Source organism: Necator americanus, chromosome II (genome assembly GCF_031761385.1).
Source record: "Necator americanus strain Aroian chromosome II, whole genome shotgun sequence".
In the NCBI taxonomy this organism is placed as follows: domain Eukaryota; kingdom Metazoa; phylum Nematoda; class Chromadorea; order Rhabditida; family Ancylostomatidae; genus Necator; species Necator americanus.
Window position 1 is genome coordinate 17,643,565 of NC_087372.1, and position 22,226 is coordinate 17,665,790.

At 41.0% G+C, this 22,226-nt stretch overlaps 3 protein-coding genes across 6 annotated transcripts; 1 reads left to right on the forward strand and 2 right to left on the reverse strand.

Annotated features, from left to right (window-relative positions):
• Nucleotides 1–4,536: 4,536 nt before the first annotated feature.
• On the forward strand, nucleotides 4,537–15,898 carry RB195_018226 (uncharacterized protein; the record flags this gene model as incomplete). 4 transcript variants are annotated; one of them, XM_013445326.2, is made up of 16 exons in its annotated part: nucleotides 6,698–6,702; nucleotides 6,800–6,938; nucleotides 7,026–7,108; nucleotides 7,240–7,381; nucleotides 7,462–7,615; nucleotides 8,210–8,375; nucleotides 8,458–8,535; nucleotides 8,617–8,660; nucleotides 12,313–12,410; nucleotides 12,467–12,505; nucleotides 13,064–13,128; nucleotides 13,696–13,855; nucleotides 13,923–14,072; nucleotides 14,927–15,003; nucleotides 15,620–15,695; nucleotides 15,755–15,898. In XM_013445326.2, 16 exons carry the CDS (start codon nucleotides 6,698–6,700, stop codon nucleotides 15,896–15,898), a joined length of 1,620 nt encoding a protein of 539 aa, XP_013300780.2. The 4 variants fall into 4 exon arrangements, with proteins under 4 accessions (XP_064041447.1, XP_013300780.2, XP_013300778.2 ...); XM_064185566.1 differs by lacking the exons at nucleotides 13,064–13,128; nucleotides 13,696–13,855; nucleotides 13,923–14,072; ... (1 more) ...; nucleotides 15,620–15,695; nucleotides 15,755–15,898 and adding an exon at nucleotides 4,537–4,573 and having other exon boundaries at nucleotides 6,669–6,702; nucleotides 12,467–12,514; XM_013445324.2 differs by lacking the exons at nucleotides 6,698–6,702; nucleotides 6,800–6,938; nucleotides 7,026–7,108; ... (5 more) ...; nucleotides 12,313–12,410; nucleotides 12,467–12,505 and having other exon boundaries at nucleotides 13,033–13,128; nucleotides 13,709–13,855.
• A 1,973-nt stretch (nucleotides 15,899–17,871) lies between these two features.
• On the reverse strand, nucleotides 17,872–18,126 carry RB195_018227 (uncharacterized protein; the record flags this gene model as incomplete). The annotated part of the gene is made up of 1 exon (XM_064185568.1): nucleotides 17,872–18,126. One exon carries the CDS (start codon nucleotides 18,124–18,126, stop codon nucleotides 17,872–17,874), a length of 255 nt encoding a protein of 84 aa, XP_064041449.1.
• On the reverse strand, nucleotides 18,015–19,253 carry RB195_018228 (uncharacterized protein; the record flags this gene model as incomplete). Its single annotated transcript, XM_064185569.1, has 2 exons — nucleotides 18,015–18,212; nucleotides 19,140–19,253. 2 exons carry the CDS (start codon nucleotides 19,251–19,253, stop codon nucleotides 18,015–18,017), a joined length of 312 nt encoding a protein of 103 aa, XP_064041450.1.
• Nucleotides 19,254–22,226: the final 2,973 nt, after the last annotated feature.

Consider the following 22,226-nt stretch of genomic DNA (forward strand, 5'->3'; position numbering starts at 1 on the left):
AAGTTCGAAGAAAGTTTTCACAGACTGATTTACGCAGCCTCTACAAAATTGTTTCCATTGAAATAACCCATTTTTCTCGCGAAGAAAGAATTACGTTGAATTCAAGTCGATTTCCTAGGTTCAAAATTCAAAAACGCCACAAAGGTGCCATTATTTGTGAATACAAATGAATGTGTCCGCAAATTAGTATTTGCTTATGCACTTTCAAGCTAGTGACTCTTATTTCCCAAGAATGTATTGATGTCCGCTGCTTGCGTGTTCATCAACAAATGTACAGAAAAAAATAAATAGTGTTGAACCACAGAAGTCCATTGTGATGCTAGGCTAGGTTCTAGCCTCATCAATGCTTTCCTCTTTCTTACTTTACTTTCAAAGTGTTAAGAGTGCTTTGATGGCCCGCCTATCAGTGTATAGATCAATCGATCGCAGTCGACTGATCAATGTAAACAAGAAAAGGATGGATTCTTCAGTGGTACTTGTGCTATATTAAAGAGCAAATCTGATAAAACGTTATTCACATGCTTTTGACAGTGTATTCAAACTTCAGGGAAGTTAAATTTGCTTGCTTGCATATGCATTAGTGAATACTGATCAAGCGAAGCGACATCAATAGGAATTAAGAAGACAAGTTGTTAAAAAAACTCAGCGCGAATTTGGTTGAGAATAGTGGACTTATGATGAGAGAAAGGTTCGAAAAAGATAAACTGTTTCAGTTTTTTGATGAGTCCAAAATACACCAAATCAAGTAGAACCATCATCGCTTAAAAAAACGAATCAAAAACGGCTTACTTAAAGAAACACGCAGTCAGAAATTAAGAAATAGAAAGTTTTAACAAGAACTAATTACGAGCGATCACAGTTATGCGAAGACGTCTCAGAAGTGAGCAGTAGGAACCTTTCTTTCTGAAGAAATCCTGTTTAAGAAGGATGTACATTGGAATTTGTCAGTACAAGTCCCTGACTCTGAGATGATTTTTTCACAGAGTTTAGAAAGTTGGTTTGTACCGCTCTCATCAAAGAAGTTGGTGGTGATGCATTGAGGTACCAAAAATTGCTTCTGCATCTTCCAGCGCTATCAGCAACAAGTTCCCTCAAGACTTCCTTCAGATGGCACCAAAACCGTGAAAGTCCAAAACTGCAGATACAGTTTGAACTGTTATCGAATGCCGGGCCCCTTCATAACGTCTTGTCTTCTGTAGTAGAGATGCGTGGGCAGTGTTTACGATATCTGATACTGCTTTGCGTTGCTTTACAGAAAGGTCTGCCTCTCCCGAACCCATGGTGTGATTCGAGAAACGCCGACTAGTTGGTGCCTTCTCTCACGTTGAAATCTCAGTATGGTGGGGTCAAAACGACATGAATCAGAAGCGCAGTTGGGGTGCATTTGCGTACGCGCTCGAAACGGCGCGGTGGAGGCAGCAGTTGGAACCGAGGTGGGATCGTCCCAAACTGCAGCGATGGATGGTGCCAGCAAGAGTTTCACCACGTTCCTGGCAGCTGCGCTCCACCGAAGCGCCTCGAGAGAAGCCGCGTACGCAATTGCGTACGTGCTTCATGTCGTTCTGTCCCTACTGTGCGTCACAGAACCCAACCTTTTCTGTTTTTGACGACGCCCAACCTTGAAATCGCCATTTATTTTTGGACCTACTCGTACTGGAGTAATCATGTTTGACAGAGAAAAGAATCGTTGATTCATTGATGGTTGGGAGCACTTGAGTGGGCACAGTTTAGGACTGAAGCGAGAGCAAAAGCAGAAATCGATGGGAATTGTTGCGCAGCATCCTCCAAAGCAAGTATTCGACAACAAGACAGTATGAACATTTAATGTAACAAGATAGAGTGCACATAAAGAACTGCGGGTGATTTAGAAACAATAAAGTGGTGTAATATTACTTTATTATTGCTGTCGTGATTATAAAATCCTTCTTATACTCTGGTACTCCTGTAAAAGGATTTGTCAAAGAAAAAAAGCAAATGCAAATAGGAGAACACCAGAAATCCCAGAAGAAGGAGACGAAAGAGATCCCAACAATATGAATTTTCAACAAAATTCAGAAAATTCGATATCGATGCTGAAGTTGAGAGATCTCTTGGGATTGAACCAACGATTGGTGATCGATGAAAATGGCAGAAGTAGGATCGTTTCTGCTCCGGTCATCGGCTCTATTCCTTAGCAGTAAGGTTGATCACATTAATGTGGTTTTAATCTGTCTTATGACATCTTCGAAACAAAGGAGTACAGTGGAACATATGTGGGGAATGTTGCAGTAAAGGTTTTTGCGCAGGTAGCGCAAGGATCCCTTTCCAGGGAACTTGTAAATTCCCACCTGTGCTTTTTAACCAGGTCTGAGTACACGGTTTAATCATTGTCTATCATGTTGAAATAAAAACAAAATCGATTTTGCGAGTAAGTAGGGTACAATGTTGCTACAACTCGATACGAACCCATTCATGACAGATCAACACTTTGATGCACCCAGAATTTCGTGTTATGTTCAAAACCATGTGAGAACATCTTAAGTTGAGTTCCTAAATATTGTGTTTTGGATCGAACAAAGCGCCTCCGATACCCGAAGGTTGGACTCAACAGATGTGTATTTGATCAATTAGTCATGTAGTCGGGCTGCACTGGCCACTGTTATTCTCAACGAATGAATATCAACAGTGACGACCAACTCGAAATGAGCGATAGGAGCATTGGCACACTGACCAACTCTTATGAAGTAAATCTTGTCCTCTTCGTTGCAATTGTTACGCTGGTTAACATTCTCTCTAAAGATTTAAAAGCCGTTTAACTACCTTCTCCCCTGAGAAAAAAAACACGCATAATGAGAATAACTGCACAGAAGGTGCACAACTGTAAGGTGACGACAGCCATAGAAATGCGTGGCGCCTTCCTCGCTTTTCACGAGTGAAACTGTTGCAAGAAATTGGAGGAGAAGAGATCTGTAAACTCTTAGGTTGTAAAACATAAATTTATGCGATTGGAAGAAAAAGAATGAGCGCTGCACCCATTTGGTCTAGCTTCCGACATGATAAGGGTGGTCATAAAAGCACCCCAACGTTTGAGACGATGCTGATAGATACCTCACCGAACACGTCCGTAATGACAGTCAGGAATGGAAACGGACATGATATTGCTGGACGGCGTGCCAAGAGAGCTTGTAAGACAACATTTCAACGGAGATGTTGGGACTTCGGATGTTTATTTGTTCAGAATGTTTTTTCCTCGTTTTTCGGAGCAACTATAATAGGGTCAAAACGACATAAAGCACGGGGCAGTTGCGTAAGCGGCTGCGCTCGAAGGAGATAGCGGTTGGAATCTAGGTGAGACCTCCACGAACTACTGCCAGCGAGGGTCCCTTCTTGCACCGCTTCGAGCGCAACCGCTCACGCAAGCGTACCGTGCTTCATGTCGTTTTGGCGTTTCTATTTTCTAGAACGCTATCAGAACTAACTACTTTTCAAATGGATCGTATCCTTTGAGTGTTGTCCCTACGACAACCATTATTATCTTCTTGAACCTGCAGGAAGGATACGATCTTAGGAAAACGAGCACCTAAAAGCACTATCTCGTCCTCTGAATAGGTATGTCAAAGCACTGAAAGTTACATAAGTTACAGCGCTCGTAAATTAAATTTCATTGTCCAATAACTGCTGCACATTTGTGTATGTTCTTACCCACATCTTGATTATTGTGCTAGGTTCATGACATAACGCCGGCGCTTCACCCTTTTGATAATCCTACGAGGGGTCGCTGAATATGTATGTAGGGCTTTCATTTTGTACTTCTCCAAAGTATAGACAACAACTGCTAACTCTTTGGTCGGTAGCCACATTTGTCCCACTCACAAAAGTTGAAGCTGGAACGTCTCAAAACGAGTCTCTTTCTAGGAACTCGAAATAGATATCTTATTACTGCAAGTATGTACACCTCTACTTTTGAAGTTCAACAAATATCTTTCACAAAAAGAATTCCAGCAGGCTGCTGTCTGTCTGGCTACATGACGTGTATGTAGGTGGCGGATAAAGAATCACGGCCGGGAACGAACTCACAGTGCCTCCAACATTATTTAACGAGGAAGAGGAAGGAGAAGGTTAAGACGTTGTGTAAAGACTTGAAGTGTTTACCTGAAGGTACCAAGTAAACATCTGAAGAATTTCGGTCGGGAATCAGGGCTCTATAACAGGACGAAAGGGCGAAAGAGTTCTCAAGTCTACCTCAGTGAGTTAGATCATTTATAGAAATAACTATTGTAAGAAACTACATTTAAATCAAACGTAAAAACACCTTTTGTTGAGTAAAAGTAAAACAGTCACATCGTTGCCAAAATTTTTTTCTGACAGAGGTCACTGCTGGAGGGAGGGGTATACCGGACGGACCGTTGCCTCGTGTAAGCTTTTTTTTTCTCCTCGCGAAATGAAGAAAAAACATTAATATTAGCAGGAGACACCTGACTACAGAATCTTTCTGCAGCGCTTTATGGCCTTTCTAATTTAAAAGGCAAAACGGCATCTACCGAATCCTGCAGAATTATGGAAGTCCTACGTACGTGCAGCATACAATCTTTAGGTACGCACGCACATCCATATTTATATACGAATATGCCTACGTCCACATGGATGAATGAGTTAACCTTATCACAGCAAAAGGAAATAGATTTTTCCGTGAAGTGATCAGATGAATCCGCACACTACAGGAGACAACCGGCATCACCGCAGCGCAGGAGTGTTTATTTTTTCTTTGAGTTTTGGAACTGTCTTTGGCGAAGTGACAAGTTTCTTATGCTCTCATTTCTTCCCTTCAGGCTAGCACCTACATATGAAGGAAAAATTTCCAAAGCGTTGAAACAGCCATCGAGAGAAATTTTCCCATTCATATTTTATCTTTTTTGTCCGCGACGAACTGCACGACTAACAACGTCCAACGTCTCATTGTGTGTTTTCATGTGATACTAAGAACATGTGAGAAATAAATAAAGTTTTGGTTGGCCTTTCGGACCATCGGCAGCGCAGCGGTATGCGATTTGAAGAGATGCTGCGGAAACTCTTATCACTGCGCCACACTCGCCCACAACTGGACTGTTCTCTTCTACAGTTTCGGTTCAATTTCACAGTGAGAATTAGGCTCGGTGCCTCGCTGTTGGAATCGAAATACTAGGACCACTAACTGCTACTTTAAGTAAGTATGGATTCCAACTCAGAATACAGTAACACAGAGCAAATACGTTTTATTTCAGGTACAAAACCATGAAATACAAGAGCATGGATTATCGCGCCAACATAATTGAGTTCTAGACGAAAACTTCTACCTATTCTCTATGAGTTGATGGCTTGGGCGAGACTATGGACTCGATCACACAGGCGCGAGGTCGAAGCGTATCATCATGGATTTTGTAGAGACTTAGGTGCAGGTAAAGGCTGCAGGTGAACTCGATCGTTCTGATTCTCGTGCCTTGAGATCCTCACGCTCTGGAAAGCTCTGAACCATGCAACGATGATGGTCTTGACGGATTTTGGAATCCCTAATGACTACGTAACCTACTATTCTCGTACTTACACTCGTTGCATTATTGAAAATCCCACCAAAACTAGCATTTGTAGGAGATACTCGTTATCTCAAAATCCATTAGTTTTCTAGTAACCTTGATGGAAGCAGTACTGCACATCTTTGCACATTGGATTTTCTTGAAGTTCTGCAAAAAAATCCAGTTCACTGTGAATCAAGGGGTGTGGAACTTGAATGTTGCCGCAACTAACACCTTATCATAGATCCCAATCTTTCGATAGTCGACGATCTCGTCCTCCGTGCCTAGTTGCCCACTCTTGAACTCATACTTAGTACTATAGAAGCAGCACAGGAGTAAACTGTTGTCACTCGCGCGATCTTAGCTAATCCGCGGCATTCTTGACAATCATAGGTTCCACGTAGGTACTATAAATAAAGGACAGACAGCTTTTTGAGAGTGCTATACCCATGCCAGCGGGAGCAGAAGCTCGAACAGTTGCGTAGGCGGCTGCGCACGAAGCGATGCAGCGGAGTGCAGCGGTAAGGGTCCCATTGGGGACCCTTGATAGCACTACTCATCAGTGCAATTCGCGATGTTCCTTCGACCACAACCGTTAGCTCCCTCCACGGCTCTTTGGGTGCAGCCGTCTACCCAACCACACCGAGTTCCACGTCTTTTTAACTCGACTGTACTTTTAACTGCACCCACAAAGTAGTATTGCTTCAGGAGATAAGGATACGCCACAGGAATTACGAAGAAGAAGTCATGCACATGACATCCTGCAGATCCATTGCCTCGCACTTCGTGAAGCCTGGGCAAAACGATGAATACATTTCTTGCCGATAGCAGGTCGTTCCCAATGTCTTAACCTCCAAATACTGTTCCCTCCAGCCAAAGGGGCAAGGAAGAAGACCATGAAAGTGACACACAAAAATGGTGCTCGGTTCAAACTCACTTCTTGCGCCAATTGTACTGAAAGTATCCAATTCAGAAAAAAAAATTGTGCTTCTTCCCGTGCTCTAATCGTTATTTGAGCTACACCGCCATTACGACCCTTTAACGGCGTTCTTCTCAAACCATTTTGTTTAGAAATATTTTGTGTTGCATTCGTGTACCTATTTACTAGATAGGGATATTTTGGAATTGTTGTACTTTCAGACAAAGATTGGTCAACTATTTCCATTGCTATGATGTGAGTGTTACCGTATTCTACTTTTCATTTCGATTATTTCTCTACATATTGGTCATGCGCCGACTTTGGGCATTGGGAGTTGATTATGTATGTTTAGTAGCACGTCAGCGTATCGGCTTACTGATGATATTGCTGAACCCAGCTTCAATATGCGCCTCATTGAGGCAGTTAAGCATAGTCGATGCTTGTACGACTCTACTGATCGTCAATACAGAAGCACGGATTACAAAATAAAGGTATTGTTTTATTTTTTGTCCTTGATCGGCTAAGGTTCTTTTCATTTACCTACCAATTTAGGCAAAGTTCAGTTCTTTTCAATTCAGGTATGGAATCGTCTCGTCCAAATTCTAGGTTTTGATGGTGACTCAAGAACGTTATATGCAAGGTGGAAACAGTTGCGAGACAAGTAGGATCCAGTTCTGCCGATCATCGTTGCATTGTTTTCCTTATAATTTACTGTGATTTGAGCGCAGTAAACGTTAAAACAAGTCTATTCATTATGATAGCTCTACCCAGCGTAATGTTGTTAGTGTTTAGGTACGGAAAAGAGAAGAGGAAAGTAAAATATCAAGGTGATCAATCAACTTGGCAGTACTACAAGCATTTATCATTCTTAGATCCTCATATGATTGATAGGCAATCGGTCGAGTCTCCTGCAAGAAAGGAGCATCCTGATGTGGTAAATGACTACGTTTTTTGCGTCTTTTTCTGTGGGGTTTGTCAAGTAAGGTTATGCATCTTTTTTTCAAATATTTCCAGCAAGTTACGGTCACCGATCCTTCTTTTGGCACTAATCTGATTGAAGAAGTTCGTTCTCATCCCTGCTTGTTCGATATACGCGATCCCAAGTATAGGCATTCTGAATGTCGTAGCCAAGCATGGAATAGTGTCATCGCGCATTTGAACTATCCAGGTGATCACTTACTTCTTCAGAAGACAGCACTCCTTTCTCAAACGGCATCGTTGCGTCATTTCTAATTGCTGCTATCAAAAATTAGAAAGCAAAATTCATTAGAAAGTTACATATTGTGTTGTTAGTTACATATTGTGTACATATATTGTGAGCTCATACTTTCATTGTTGGTCAATTCCTGTAAGGTGATAGTGAGTGTTAAAAAAAAGTCTCGTGATCGCTTCCATATCATTTTTAGTAGTTTCGCTCAAATATCAAGGGCCTGAATGCCTAGGTTTTGTAGGAGTTCCAAGACCAGTTGAAAGTGCTTTTTTCACCAGGTCTTGGAACTCACCAGAATGTCAATGATAGGTCAGGAAAAAATCTTTTTCTTGATCTATCATTGACGTGATGTTCTTGTACATCTCCTCATTTGAAATATTTTTTATCACTATGAGGACATTATCTCGTATCTATATTGCAAACCAAATATATCCTCTTCACTAATCCTTTACCTCTGTAGTTTAAACGTTTTTGATTCTCGATTGCCAGTGATTGCACTTTTTGGACACTTTTTGCATGTTTTAATTTTCCTAAATATTTTCACTTTTTAAGGTGACGTAAATTCGATCTATAAGCAATGGAAAAAAATTCGCGATCGCTACGTCCGTGAAAAAAGAAGGCTCCGTATGCAACGGGACAACGGAGTTCATGACGACAGCACTTGGGATCTTTTTCCTCAAATGGCATGGATCGACCCTTATTTAGACGAACGTGCCCAGTTTGTACTTTCATAGTTTCTTGGCTGTTGATAGGATGTTTTGAATCTGATCTAATATACCAGTCTAGATCAAGACTTTTAGGCTTTTAAGGCAAGTGAAGAGGAAGCACGATGAAGAACTTTCTGATTATGGTGAAATCGATGATATGGTTAGAGCTGGGTAAAATACACTCTTTTTTGTGTTTTATGTTCTTTGGTATTGTTTTGAATTACATTTTGAGATTAGTTGATAGGATTTCAGCTCTGGTTTGGGTTACATGGTGCAGGACAAAGGAAGAAACGAAGGTACGAATGTTGTTATGCTTATTTTGCTTCTATTTTAGAGAGTGCTTCATTAAAATTTTAGTACATTCCAGACGATGACAACTTTTCAAAATTCAATTTTATAGTACTACAAAATTCAGACTTTTTGTGGTTTGTTTTGCTCACCTTTGCTGATCAATAAAAATTAATAGTAGTGACATTTTCTGTAAAATGATAATTGTGCTTTTCTAACAACGTTTCCTTCTCTTTTTTTTTTCATAAATTTAGACGAGAGATTTCATAGTTTTCTTTATAAATGCGTTAGTTGTACATTTGGAGAAAATCCAAACTTCAACTGCAAACACTCCTTCCATACCAATACAATACGGAACAGATTTTGAAAGAATAACTCGAATTATGGGTTTTCCTCCTGTTTTTTCCCGAGTTATCTTAGAACAACATGTTAACATGGAATGACGTGAACGATATCGCCGTACTGATAAAGATATTGTTCCGCGTCAGACCATGTAAACTGCTCGCTAGTGTTCAAGCAGCCGTTCGCATGCGTGTTTCCAATTTCTAAAGGAGGGATCTGACCAACCTGATGAAGGAAACGTGCAGGGAGATAGATATGTGGAAGAGTACATAGGGGTGCAAACGCAACATCTGCAGTGAACATCGCTATAAGACTGTACAAAACGTTTTTTTTTCACAACTTACCAAATTTACATGGATTAATTGCGCGGTACTACTGCTAAAAGGCACACAATTTACACACCCCTCTTCTTCTCTTTTTGGAATTTTGACACACAGTAATATATAGGAATGAACCAAAATTCTAATTTTGGGTTAGCGTTACAGATGAAGGAATTATTCATTTACCAGGTGTTGATGTGTGATGATGTTGCTGAAATAAAGGAAATTTCCCTTTGCTGAGACAAAACAACATTAAAAAGGGTGTAGATACAAACTGCGTGACTTATCAACAGAAACCTTTCACATTTGGATGTTACATAAATACGCATCGAAGATGCAGTCTGTGGAAATGAAAAGGTAAAGGATAACTTCACTGGCGTATCAATCCACTCGGGATGCGCCAACACGTTTTACTGCAATTCGTAATCGTTGAGGTTTTGGCCTATACAATGACTTGCGGGGGCCAGCCGATAATCAAGTCAGTGTTTTTATGCTCCCAAACAGTCTGGGACCAGTTTATCGACCTCAGGAGGATGAAAGGCTTGGTTGATACTACAGCTGTTTCGAATAATCGACCGTGCGGCTACAACGGACTTCTACTCGACTGAGCCATACCCGCTTAGGTTGTAGGGCTCTGACTCAGGTATTCACTCTCAGTGATGACATTTGGATTGAGGAACCATCACTTTCTCAAATGAGAAACCATTTTTCAGTTCAAAGGACCCAACTCTAACTACATTTTACTCTATGAGATCATTTTTGATTACTTCAACGTGAAGTGAATGAGTGCTGAAACGTTAACGAGACTGTATTCATGTTTTCTTGTTATCCCAATGAGGTTTTGGTGGAGCTTTATTATTGGCCCTGACATTTCGACAACTTCGACCTGAAAATGGTTGGAGGTCTTTGATGCTATGCATATCGCATCATATTCTTCCACTTGCCAAGCCTCGATATCATTCCAAGTACGCTACGTAAGAACTCCGAACAGAAAAACAAACTAACCAGTCTCGCCGACGATTTGGGCTGGTAAACCACCGCGGTCTTTTAGATTATCATTCAAGGCGAGTAAGTCTCCCTTACGCTCTGCATTATCCTTAATTACTGGCGTCCTGGTTACTTTGTTAATTACTGTGGTTAAGGAACTGCATGTGGGGGAATCTTATAGCCCAAAGTGTTACAAACGGCATAAAGCCATTGATAATTGATAAGCACCCATCTCTGTTACTCATGGATGGATTCCTCACTCATTTCTGATGGAAATCCATAATGATTCCAATGCCTTCGTAGCAGATATTTCTTCCTCGTGCTGATATCGTACATTTTATTTTAAACTCATTCCTATCTTGTTTCTCATTCTCGTGGCGCCTTAATGGTGCCATCGTTTTTCCACGCCTTTTAGCAGCCAAATGCTCTTTAAGACCCAAGCTTAGCATCCTTCCAGTTTCTCCAATATAGATGTCAGGCATTCTATCTCGTATTCTACTCCGATCTTCGTGCACTCTCCAATTTTAAATCAATCGAATGAACAAACAACGCAACACTCCGATACAGATTGCTATTACGTATCGTAGTTTATTACGAATCGACTGTTTACCAGCAGAAAACGGGATTGTTGACGAGACTTTCACTTTTAAGATTGAGATAGTTTGATGTGATGATTCCAAATCTAGCTTTCATACAATTAGTGGAAAGTTCCGTGAATGGTTGTCAAAGCAGAACTAGATGTGTAAATTTTGCGTTGAGCGGACGAAATTAGAAGCCTGAACCTTACTAGCTGCACTCATAACTAGCTCATACTAACTCGACGTTTACGCACACACATACAAATAGTGGAGAGGCGGTACTGTATGGTCGTAAGTTCACCTATTCTTGACGGAGTTAAATCAAATGGAAGTATTTCTTTAACTGGGTAAATTCTGTTCAAACTGACTTCGAATTGTTTTCATGTAGTACTCTTCCTCAACACTTTCTGGTGTTGTTATCAAGAGTTATTTTTGCAGTGGACCCATATAACTTGGATGACATTACATTTTATTTTTTTTACTAGTTCCTTATCTTATCTTTACCTTCTCAAAGTTTGGTTTTTACCCGTGAAGTTGCTTGCATCTCAAATGGTTATGATGGCTCTCTGCGTATCACTTGTTCTTTGGTCCTCTAACATGTTGAACGTGAAATATTCATGATTTAAGCTAGTGTTCTTTGCCTGTTTCGTCTACTCCCCCTGCCGGTATTCGATTTCTTTTATCTGTTCGAGTCTGCAGTCTGCTCCACACTTCATCCCTTTTATAACCCAGCGAAAGCTTTTGAGATGGTTTCAACTGTGTGTTCTTGAAGACATGTTTATGATACGAATTAACTTGTTCTGTTGTATTGGAACATGCAAGACCATCAACTTCGATAAATGGGCTTTCCACTAATTATTTCACTTATTTGCTGATAAATTCGGTGTCACAATGATCGATACTATTTGTGACTTTTTTCTTCTAAAAAATTGTATTGCTCAGATTGTCCCTTGATACGCTTTACCACTATCCTACATAGAATGTTGTTTCTTGCCACTATTAAGCATTTCGCCTGATAGCCTTCTTCCCCTTATACAATTGATAACAAGTTTTTGGACTCTTTCTGTTCCTTCACTAGGTCCTTATGCTTCTAGAGGGCGGATGCAGCGCATTCGGTTAGAGGTCGCCACACGGTCGATGGATCGAAGCTGCCCTGGTACAAACCAACCCTTCCCTACGGGGTCGATAACTTGGTACCAGACTTGTCTGAGAGGATAAAAACACTGACTTGATCATCGGCTGGCCCCCGCAAGTCTTTGTATAGGCCAGTTACACGTTCGCAGAATCTCAACGATTACGACTTCCAGTAAAACGCGTTGGTACATTCCAAGTGATACGTCAGTGACTTTATCTTTGTCTTTTTATGCTTCTAGAATGTGTTAACACTATAAGTTCCACCCAGCAACTATTTATTTCGTAGTAAATATTTGTAGGAGGTGCCGACGTACTTCTCGACGGAGATAGCGCGTTCGCAGCCTCAGCTGTGTCGGACTTACGGACGCTACCTGAGCACGCACGAGCCATTGCTAAGGTAGGATAGTTTAACTCAAAATCTTTCAGTGCAGAAACGACCCTGACCATTTTCAGGCCCAAATCGAAGCAATTTTTGATTCCTGCGTGAAAACTGTATTTTAATGTGTTGGTCGTTCATCTGGGTTGTACAGAAACGTTGTTTCACGATTCCTCTTCTCCTTCCTGTTCTGCTCTGCTCTCTTTGTGGCTGTATTCATGAACGTTTCCGAGAAGGTCGGAATACTCCTGCTCAGTAGTTCACTGGGTGAAAATTCGTAGTTAATAAATATGCGAGAACCACTCGAGATTTACCATCAAAAATTCGGGAAGATTTCCTTCATGCGATCATTGTAAACAAGAAATCACACCTCCCCTAGCGACATCAACTTCTTCTCTGTTTGTTTCGATTCAATATTAGAAAGAATGTATTGTGACTGTTTTAAACTACGATGGTCAGATACGATTATTTTCAAAGGTGAACTGAAGTGAAATACAGTGTTTGGTGAAACTAAAAAAAAAAAACCCTGTGAACATATTAAACATCTAAGTCTTAGCTATACACATCAACCTAATTGCAAATCGCACGGAAATCGCGTATCACGGTCTTGCATGTGTATCATGTACGCCAGAAAACTTCGTTCATGAGATTTCCCTCTACCATGATGGGTCTAGCAGTCGAATCATCGATTGCCCCCTCCTCATCCTCCAAACTACCACAGCCAGCTCGTGCTTCTGTGGTAAGTGCTTCTCATCCTCCTGAGAGATGTTAGTAGTGATATTTTTAAAATTTTTCTTCTATCACACCTGTGGCGGTAGGCACTTTGCAGCCTTTTTAGAACAACCTTTTACTATGTGTTTCCTTCCTCAGTGATTTCAAATCACAACTTTTCTGCCACCGAATCTTCATAATTCGTCCTGCTTTGGGATGCGCTTCGGGCTTCATGTTTCCCAAAAATTCTTCATTGGAAATAACTTGGGAGGAAGGAATGTTCACGCCTTTCCGTCTCTCTTTCGTTCACGAATACCACCACTGTTCTGTCACAAGTTATTTTTTTTTTCGAAGCCTTGTGGTTTTCACACATTTTTATGGATTGATCTCTTCCGGAAGTTGTATATATCGTGAGTTTTTATTCGAGATAAAATTTGGCTCTTTCTTAGCGGGAAGTTTTTGCAAACGTGTTTACTGCAGTGATGCATTACTACAGTTCTGTGGATGGAGGAACCAGATCTTTTTTCTCTATTGTGACGCGAAAAAATAGTATTCCTATTATTGATGCTGCAGAAACTGTTTGATTTTTATTAAGCATCATGTTGAAGGCTCTGTTTACTTCTGCACGTAGAATGTCAAAGTCGAGCTTTGGAGAAGGACGCTTGATCTGGATTGATTGCGAGATGACAGGCCTTGACCCTAAAAAACAAACTTTGGTTGAAATAGCCACAATTGTAACTGACAAAGACTTAAATGTACGTTCAAATTGCCGATTACCTACAAAGAGTTATTAATCAAGGGAATTATCTTCTAACTCTTTAGGTAATTGCTGAAGGTCCGGATATTGTAATACATCACCCAGAAGAAGTTCTTGATAAAATGGAAGAATGGCCGAGAGAAACATTCACGCGAAATGGTCTACTTAAGCAGATTCGGGAGAGCACTATTACTCTTTATAGAGCAGAACAAATGGTATTTCACAGGATTTACTGCATGCACTTGAGTTTTACTTCTATTTGGGCTTTTTGTGCTTCGCACAAATTTGAACTCGGCCGCACTGCGGCTAAAAGTCGAAAAGGTGGAAATGTAAGCGCAATCTGGGGCAACGCTAACAGAAACAATCGTCAACATTGGTACCCAAGATTCTACTTTGATTCCAGTATTAGAAATGAGAAAAGTTGCAGACGTTCTATATCCTTTGACGACCCCATCAATACAGCAGTATTACGAATGAACGTGAAGCACATCACTTGATCCCTGCACCCTGTTCCAAGTAGCTTGGAAAAATGAAAAAGTTAGACGGATGACTGTCAGGAATTGAGCAACCGAGATGATTGCCATCTCGAGATTTGCAGTGCGCTTATTTTGTGCAATGTATGACCGTACATTCGTGGATGGAATTGAAATGTTTGGCGAAAATGATTCTTGTATCATGTCATAATGCAAAGCGTTGTGCACCTCAAACTTGGTCAGTCACCTCTTCAGTGCTTCTTCCGCTATGCTGCTCACCTTCCATACACGTGCAGCATACATTGCTCGAGTTCCAATGTTCCCAATGCAAAATCAGTGTCAGCGTTCTCTAAGTACACAAGGCGTCACGCTGGCGCAATACGTCTGGACCAACTGTGTTTTTTTTTCGAATGTTAATAAGCGAAGGGCGCAAAATGTGACGTCAAGAATTACAAAAACCGTTGTGTGAAGGTAGTGGTCTTCAAGATTGATGTGGAAACTGAAAAGTGTGATAATCACGTTGTAATCACTTACTTTCGATAGCAGAGTAGAATACGACAACTTTTAACACATTTTAATTCACACCTCCTTTCTAGATTATGGAGTTTCTAGAGAAAGAAACTGCAAAGCAAGAGTGCCCACTCGCAGGAAACAGTGTCCATGTTGATAGATGGTTTGTAACTATTCGCATACGTTCGAAAATTTTCGATATTGATTGCTTTCCATTGGTTGGTAAGGTTTTTAACGTAATTTTCAAGAATGGGGATGAAAACATATAACACCCTCTACAGATCCGGGAATTTAAATCAACAATTTTTTCAACTAGACTGTTTAAGAATTTTGAAATCCGCACCCTTCTAACCCATCGCTTGTAAAGTTGTGAAGACCTTCCTCATCAAATAAACTGTGTTGATAATTCTAATGGATTCGTACTCGATTTTACACCCATGTTGCGTAAATTCCCATTTTTGAAAACTGCGCCTGGACTGACATCAGATTCAAAACGACATGAAGTAGGTTGCAGTTGCGCAAACGGCTGCGCTCGAACCGATGGACCACGGCGGTCAGGATCGAGTAAAGACTCCTGCTACCGTCGTACATTACTACAGCTCGTGATGGTTCCATCTCGATCCCAACCGCCTTCTCCACTGTGCCGCTTCCAGCGCAACCGCTTACGCAACTGTACTGTGCTTTATTTCGTTTTGACCCCACTATAACCCGCCTACAACCAAAAAATTTCTGCTACCTTTAACTGGAAACATCTCCATTTGATTGCGCATCGTTTCCAGTTTTATACAAAAGTACATGCCTCGACTTGATGACCACCTTCACTACCGTATTGTTGATGTGTCAACTATCAAGGAGGTAAGTACAAGCAGTAAGTTTTTAAAATTAAAATGTGTATCTACATACTTCATCCGCAGCTGGCGAGGAGATGGTATCCCGATGAATTTGCTAACGCTCCGCAAAAAAAGGGCGCCCATCGAGCTCTAGATGACATACGAGAAAGCATAGAAGAACTTCAGTACTACCGTGCTGCTATCTTCCATAATCTTGCTCAGAAATAGGGTTTTGTGTGAGATGTTCAATAAATCTCTTTATCGATGATTATTTTTTTCTTGTATTAATGTAAAACAGAGGCGATATACCTTATTCAGAAATAGATAGTTTGGGTGAAGGTAGCACGCCAGGAAATTGGCGATGTTGGTTTCGCTACGTGAAGAGGTAAGGCTAAAAGTGTAGATTGCGAGTACGAATGTGCTCACGATCAATTTCTTGTAATTGACCTAAGAACGACGTTGGAGACGGCTTTCGAGTCCCACGAGGCACTCTTTAACCGCGTCTCCAAGCGGACGGTAAACAATGAGGTTCCACCGATAGCCTATTCGAGTAAAAACATGGACAACATTAGACAGGCTACTGAGGGAGCCGGGATAAGGTGGTAGCTTGTCTCTTACGAAAATTCGAACTCTTAGGCAAGTTCCCATACCGCTTCTCAGGGCAATTAGAGGGAATTAAGCGTGGAAGTGCTCGAGCTCGTGGTCTACAGCGTAACCCTTCCTTCCTTCCCATATCTTCTCTCGAGTTTTTTCGTGAAGGAAACCCACATCAGTTTTGCAGTATTCTCCCTTTAAATAGTTTCTTGAAATTAATATGACTGTTGTGTCTTGTATCATTACCTTTTTTTCTCAATCTTGGTTTTTTTTTTGATTTTTTTGTCCGTTTCACGTCACGATTTTTGAATTTCCACATTTCAAATGAAATATTCAATGTATTATACTTAAAAGTTGCCAGGTGCTGACTCCATGAAACTCGTGGATGTTGCTCTACAAGTAGCCATGACCCTGACTGTTGTGAAATGAGAGCATTTTGGTGAAAGTGTACATTTTGAGCAATCTAAACGATAGATAGCCATAAAGATCTCTTCTTACCCCAAATCGCGAATTTTGGGAGAGGTAAGATATAACACAAGGACAGCAGTTACCACACTTTTGATCCAACGATTTTCCAGGGATGATCTCTTCCATTGAACTACATTAACACATACCAGCACCTCAGTGACGGAAGTTACTGAGCAGCCAGACTGTACCTGAATTCTCCTTTGTCAATGAAATATCTCTCATGCTCCGCAGTTTTTGTGACTTCACATCCTAAAACCACTGAACTTAGTGCCATTCGCAGTCTAGTTGTTGTCGGCGTTCTTAGTGCGTCTGCGAAGTGCTGCAGATGCACCTCCAATAGGTGCAGCAGGTGCACCTACTGCTCCTTTTGGCAAGGTCAAGCGTGTGGTTAGGGCACCATCCTGCCAAAAAGACGCACCCACCTACCCCTTCACTTGTCCCTCTAGTAGCGATTAGAAATTAAATGCGACTTGACCTACTTGGTCTTTCTAAAGATTTGATATTATCGTGTGACGCAAATGACTGCATCTTTGTCTAGGTGTGTCGTCTTTAAGCATAACTCTGCCTAGCTTTCTCGAACTTCAGCAAGAGCTTGCGCTGAATCAATCCATTCGTCACTATTCCATGTCTTGTCGTATTCGCCTAAGCTGCCTATCCACATTTCCTCTTACACCACCTCACTCCAGAACTTCCATTTTCGGCCATATAGCCTTCTCTCATTTGAATCTGCGAGAATCTCAGGCACATGTTGATCAAGGCGCTCCACTGGTCCCCTCATAGTACGACGGAAGAAGCGAAGTGTCATCCACCGGTACGCCGCATTTTTTCTGCGTAAAGTTCTTCACTGTGGCATACCTCAGTTCAAAAGCAGCCCTCCAAGCAGCTTTCTCTCTGCACAGCCGATTGTCGCCATCACTGTGGACGGTGTTGCAAAAGTCTTCAATCCAAACATCACAATGGGGCGAATAACTGATAGCTTCACTTCGTTGGCGATGGGATTCTATCCTAAACATTTCGTCAAAGAGTTGAATGACAGCTGTTCGCCTTAGCTGATCTATGACATATACATTTCTCGTAGCTGCCACTGTTCTTCAGTATACAGCTGAAGTAGTACAGGTAAACGAGTTTTCCGTCTACTCTCATTCCAGTTCAAGATCTCTAGCTCTGCTAACAATTATCAGGGCGCAGGCGTAGTCCGTAGGTAAAATCCAGCTTCGATAGAACATCGACAACATGTTGAGGTTTCGCGCTGATTTCCGCGAATATACGTTATCGAGATCGGTCAAGGGCACCTTGATGGTGCTAGGATTATATCGGCAATACGCCGATCCACTTTTCTTTGCGTAGTGTCGTCGATGGTGAAATTGAACAGGAAGGGTCCTGCCACCGTCCATTGTCTAACTCCTGTTACCACTTCAAATGATGATGTACATGCAAGTGCTATGGCTGCAGCACGATCGATCGGATGTTCGAATCCGCCCTAGTGCCAATCAAACATTTCATCCCTGCGGAGTCGATAAATATGTACCAGACTTTTCTAGAAGGATAAAAACACATCGGCCAGCCCCTGGAAGTAACTGTATAGGCTAGTTACGCGTTGGTAAACCTCAAACGATTCTGAATTGAAGTGAACGTGGTGGGGGAGGTTCCGTGCGGATTGTTTAACGCCAGACACTTTACCCTTTTACCCTTGAATGAAATGGAAAACACATAATTCAGAAAGCACGTAACTGCCGAGAAAGTGTAAGATGTAGGTGGGGGAGGGAACACTGACGCACCGAAATCGAACTGCTTTCCTACTGTATTTATGTGAAGATTATGTGAGGTGATTCGCGGTGGAGACTTCATTCGTGGTGTGCCAGTATTGTAGCTGCACTCAGAGTGCGAAAAAGGTCATGAAGCACAATTGAGTAGCAGGGTCTTCGAGGTCCTAAGACCTAAGCAACAGTCTTAGAGGATCCACGACATGTAAGTTGAAGCTACTAATTAGAAAGAGGAAGACAGCTGGAATTACTGCTGTTTTAACTTTACCAAATCTTCCAGACAAGAGGGAAAATATAGTTAAGGGGCGACTCAGTTACTTCTAGACGATCTGTCTTACTTTTCCCTCTTAGCAACTTTAGCTTACACGTCATAGATCATCTAAAACTAATGCTTAAGTCTTAGAACCCCGACCGATTTAGTTATTTACTTCCAGAAATAAGGGCGCCACTGAGTGGCCACCCCCAACTATGTTTCACTCCGAACAAGTTTACGAGAAACAAATAACTAAGTCATACCATGTGTGTAAAAAGAAAGAACCAAAAAAGACTTCCACAGCAATCCACGATCACTGAGCACGCATGCAACAACTTTTATTCACACATTTTCTATTTGTATTCGCAAAGCCTTTATGAAGGTTGTTCACATTCGTTTGCTTCGCGACTTTACCTGGACTTCCACAGCTGGGGCGAAGTCGCTCCTTCCATCCACGATCAGCGACCGATTCGCCGAATTCCTCCTTCAACCTCGATGCAAGCATGGGCCAAGTGGTAATCAGTAATCTGAGTGAAATCACGAAGAGACAGGAAGTTAGAGCCATCCATTATGCAAATGGAATGGTTTAACGACGAGAACGGTTAACGTGTCCTATGAATGTCTTTGGGTCCGTTCTGCTCCATGACCTTTATCGCGCTCTGAGTGCGGGTACAGTATTGGCGCAGCGGGAGTTCCCATCACGAATCACCTCAAATGATCGCACTAAATAGAGCAGGAAAGCAGTTCGATTTCGGTGCGTCAGAGTGCCTCCCCCTCTGCATTTTACCCAAAGTCATCTTATTCAGGAAAAATGGAACTAGCATAAGTAACTACGTATTGAACGCTGAAAGATCGTAGAAGGCAAACATCATTTCCATAGCACAGACATTGCTTTGTGACTCCTCCATCGCAGCCAATTCTATGTATTGCAGGCCCGCTTATATATTAAACTAACTTATTTGTACATTGGGAAGATGTGGGTGCCTTGTGCAGGAGGCGCCGTGCGACGTACCTTCAGCTTTGTTGACGCGCTTAGAGATCAATTCCCCACAAAAGTGAGGTTTTTGCATTCAGTCTAGCGTAAAAGAGTTAAGAGTTGGTGGTATTTCTCATCATATTTCATTTTTATATTATCACGCAAAAGCAATAAATTTTGTGGTTATTAGTATGCGGTGTAGTATGTAGTATAAAACATCTACAACTGGTACAACTGTACAAAGCACAAAACAAGTTAGTCCAAAGAGGGTGCACGACTTGCTGGATAACAACGTACACAGAAAATCTCAAATGTAGCACAATTTTGCAAAGTTGTAGCAACAAAGTATGTCTATAGCTCTGCAAAATTGGGTTTTTCTAACTTTTCTAACCTCTTTCGAAACTTTCCATTTCATTATCTTCACAGTTTCTATTTAGTCATTTGTAATCCATCCCATTTATTTATTTGATTTTCTGTCCTCACACCGACACCTGACTTTAAATACCCTCTACGATTTTGCACCGCTTGAGCCGGGAAGCGAAGCCGACGTCATCAATTTCAGTTTAGAGAGCAAGAAAACTCCAACTCCTCCATAATCAAAATTGGTTCAAGGAGCGCGCTAGTTCCGTCATCAGAAGTAAAAAGAACAAGACATTTTTCAAATAATTCTTGTTTGTCTCCATCTTAGTTGAACCACTTCCGTTGTACGAGTCTTCCTCAGTCCTTTATTCAAATATTAGACGATTTAAGTTCAAAGACAACAATCGAATATGACCCCTTACGAATCCCTCCAACGACTTACCTGTTGGGAAAATATAAAATATGAGATACGCTAAATATAAAATATGAGATAGCTTGACCTAGCCTACAGGTCGAACGTCCTCAGCATTTTTATTCCACGTATTCTTGGACAAAATGTACGTTATGATTACGCTTGTTAAGTGTATTAGTAGCAGATTCGGCATGCGCTCCACTTTGATAGAAAAATTGCCGCACCCGCCAAATGGTCTCCTAGGTTCCGTCCAGGAACCTTCCATAGATACAAGTTGCTGCTAAAGAAATCCCGAAGACGGAAACACAAAATTTAAAAAAAAATAACAGTAGTAAAAATATAAAATATGTTTGTATATTTCACAGTATGCAAATGTAACATCTTTTATGACTGTTTCAATGTGGTCAGATGTTTGCTCTCACCGAGTGTGTATTCAAGTCGCGAAATGTAGTACGCTACTGTTGGCCATGAAGCAATGTCAGACACAGAAGAAATCTTGTAGTTGCTCATGAAGAGACGGGAAAAATTAACTTTTAATCTCCCATTTTTTCTGATCTCTCAGTTTGAATGACATCTTACCTTTTAGAATATTAATATTATTCTTTTCGGCGACATCAAGAACTGTACAGCAGCCAGGCAGGAATTTTACCACGAATTCACTGCCAAATTTCTTTGAAAAATTCCTCTGTAACGACCTTACCATTTAGAAAGAACGTCATTCCTATATTGAGTTTTTCATAGTTTCAAGCGCTGAAATATGTAACAGATGGATGCACTCCAAAAAGACTCTTTTTGGACATCCAAAATTATCACCCTTAAATATATGAATATTGCACATTCATAGTACATCGATGTTCCTCCTTAAAGAGAATATCGATGTATTATGAGTGTTTTCTAGCAAGCCTGGAAAAATGTATGAATGAGATCAAATCTACGAGCACTCGTGAATCGTGAAGTGCGGAAGAAATAGAATGTGTAGTAAGACTTTCCGCTGCATAGTGAATCTTTCCGATGTTGGCACCAACACCGAAGCATTGTGTGCATTTAAAACCGAGGTTACAAAACTGCTTCTAACCGTACGACGACCAGCCAATAATGGCAAAAAATAATTAAGGTACACAATCACATCATGCAGATTTTAACTGAAAATCTTCGACGAGAATGGAGTTATCTGAATACGGGGTTTGTTTTCTGTTAACCTTCAATCATCATCTACTCAATGCTAAGCGCACAGAAATCATGGAATTCACCGTACCTGGACTTTTCTTTTCTGTGTACACAGAAATCCTGTTTTGATATGGCAGCTGACTGTGTTCAGTTTGCTGAACACAGTCAGCTGCAATATCAAAACAGAGGATTTTAGCGACCAAACAGTTATAGTTTCCTATTTCTTTCCTTATTTTGTACTTGAAAACTAGGGAACAAAGGGTCTCATACACTTTTTCACTGACAAGTCATTCTGTCATTTTTTTCATCGAAGGATATCACTTCCTCACATTTATCCTCCCTCGAAATTGCAGCACCTATTGTTTAACTATGCATTATAATGATGTGCCTGGCATTCCACTTCTCATTCCAGATGTTTGAATTTTCTACACTAATACATCAGAAAGTTGACATATTAGAGTAACTCGCAATCAAATTATTCATTTGAACAATCGAAGGAGGAATGTGTTCATATTGTACTGTTAGGATGTCATTTCATTTCAGTTGACTTTCAAATAAACTTC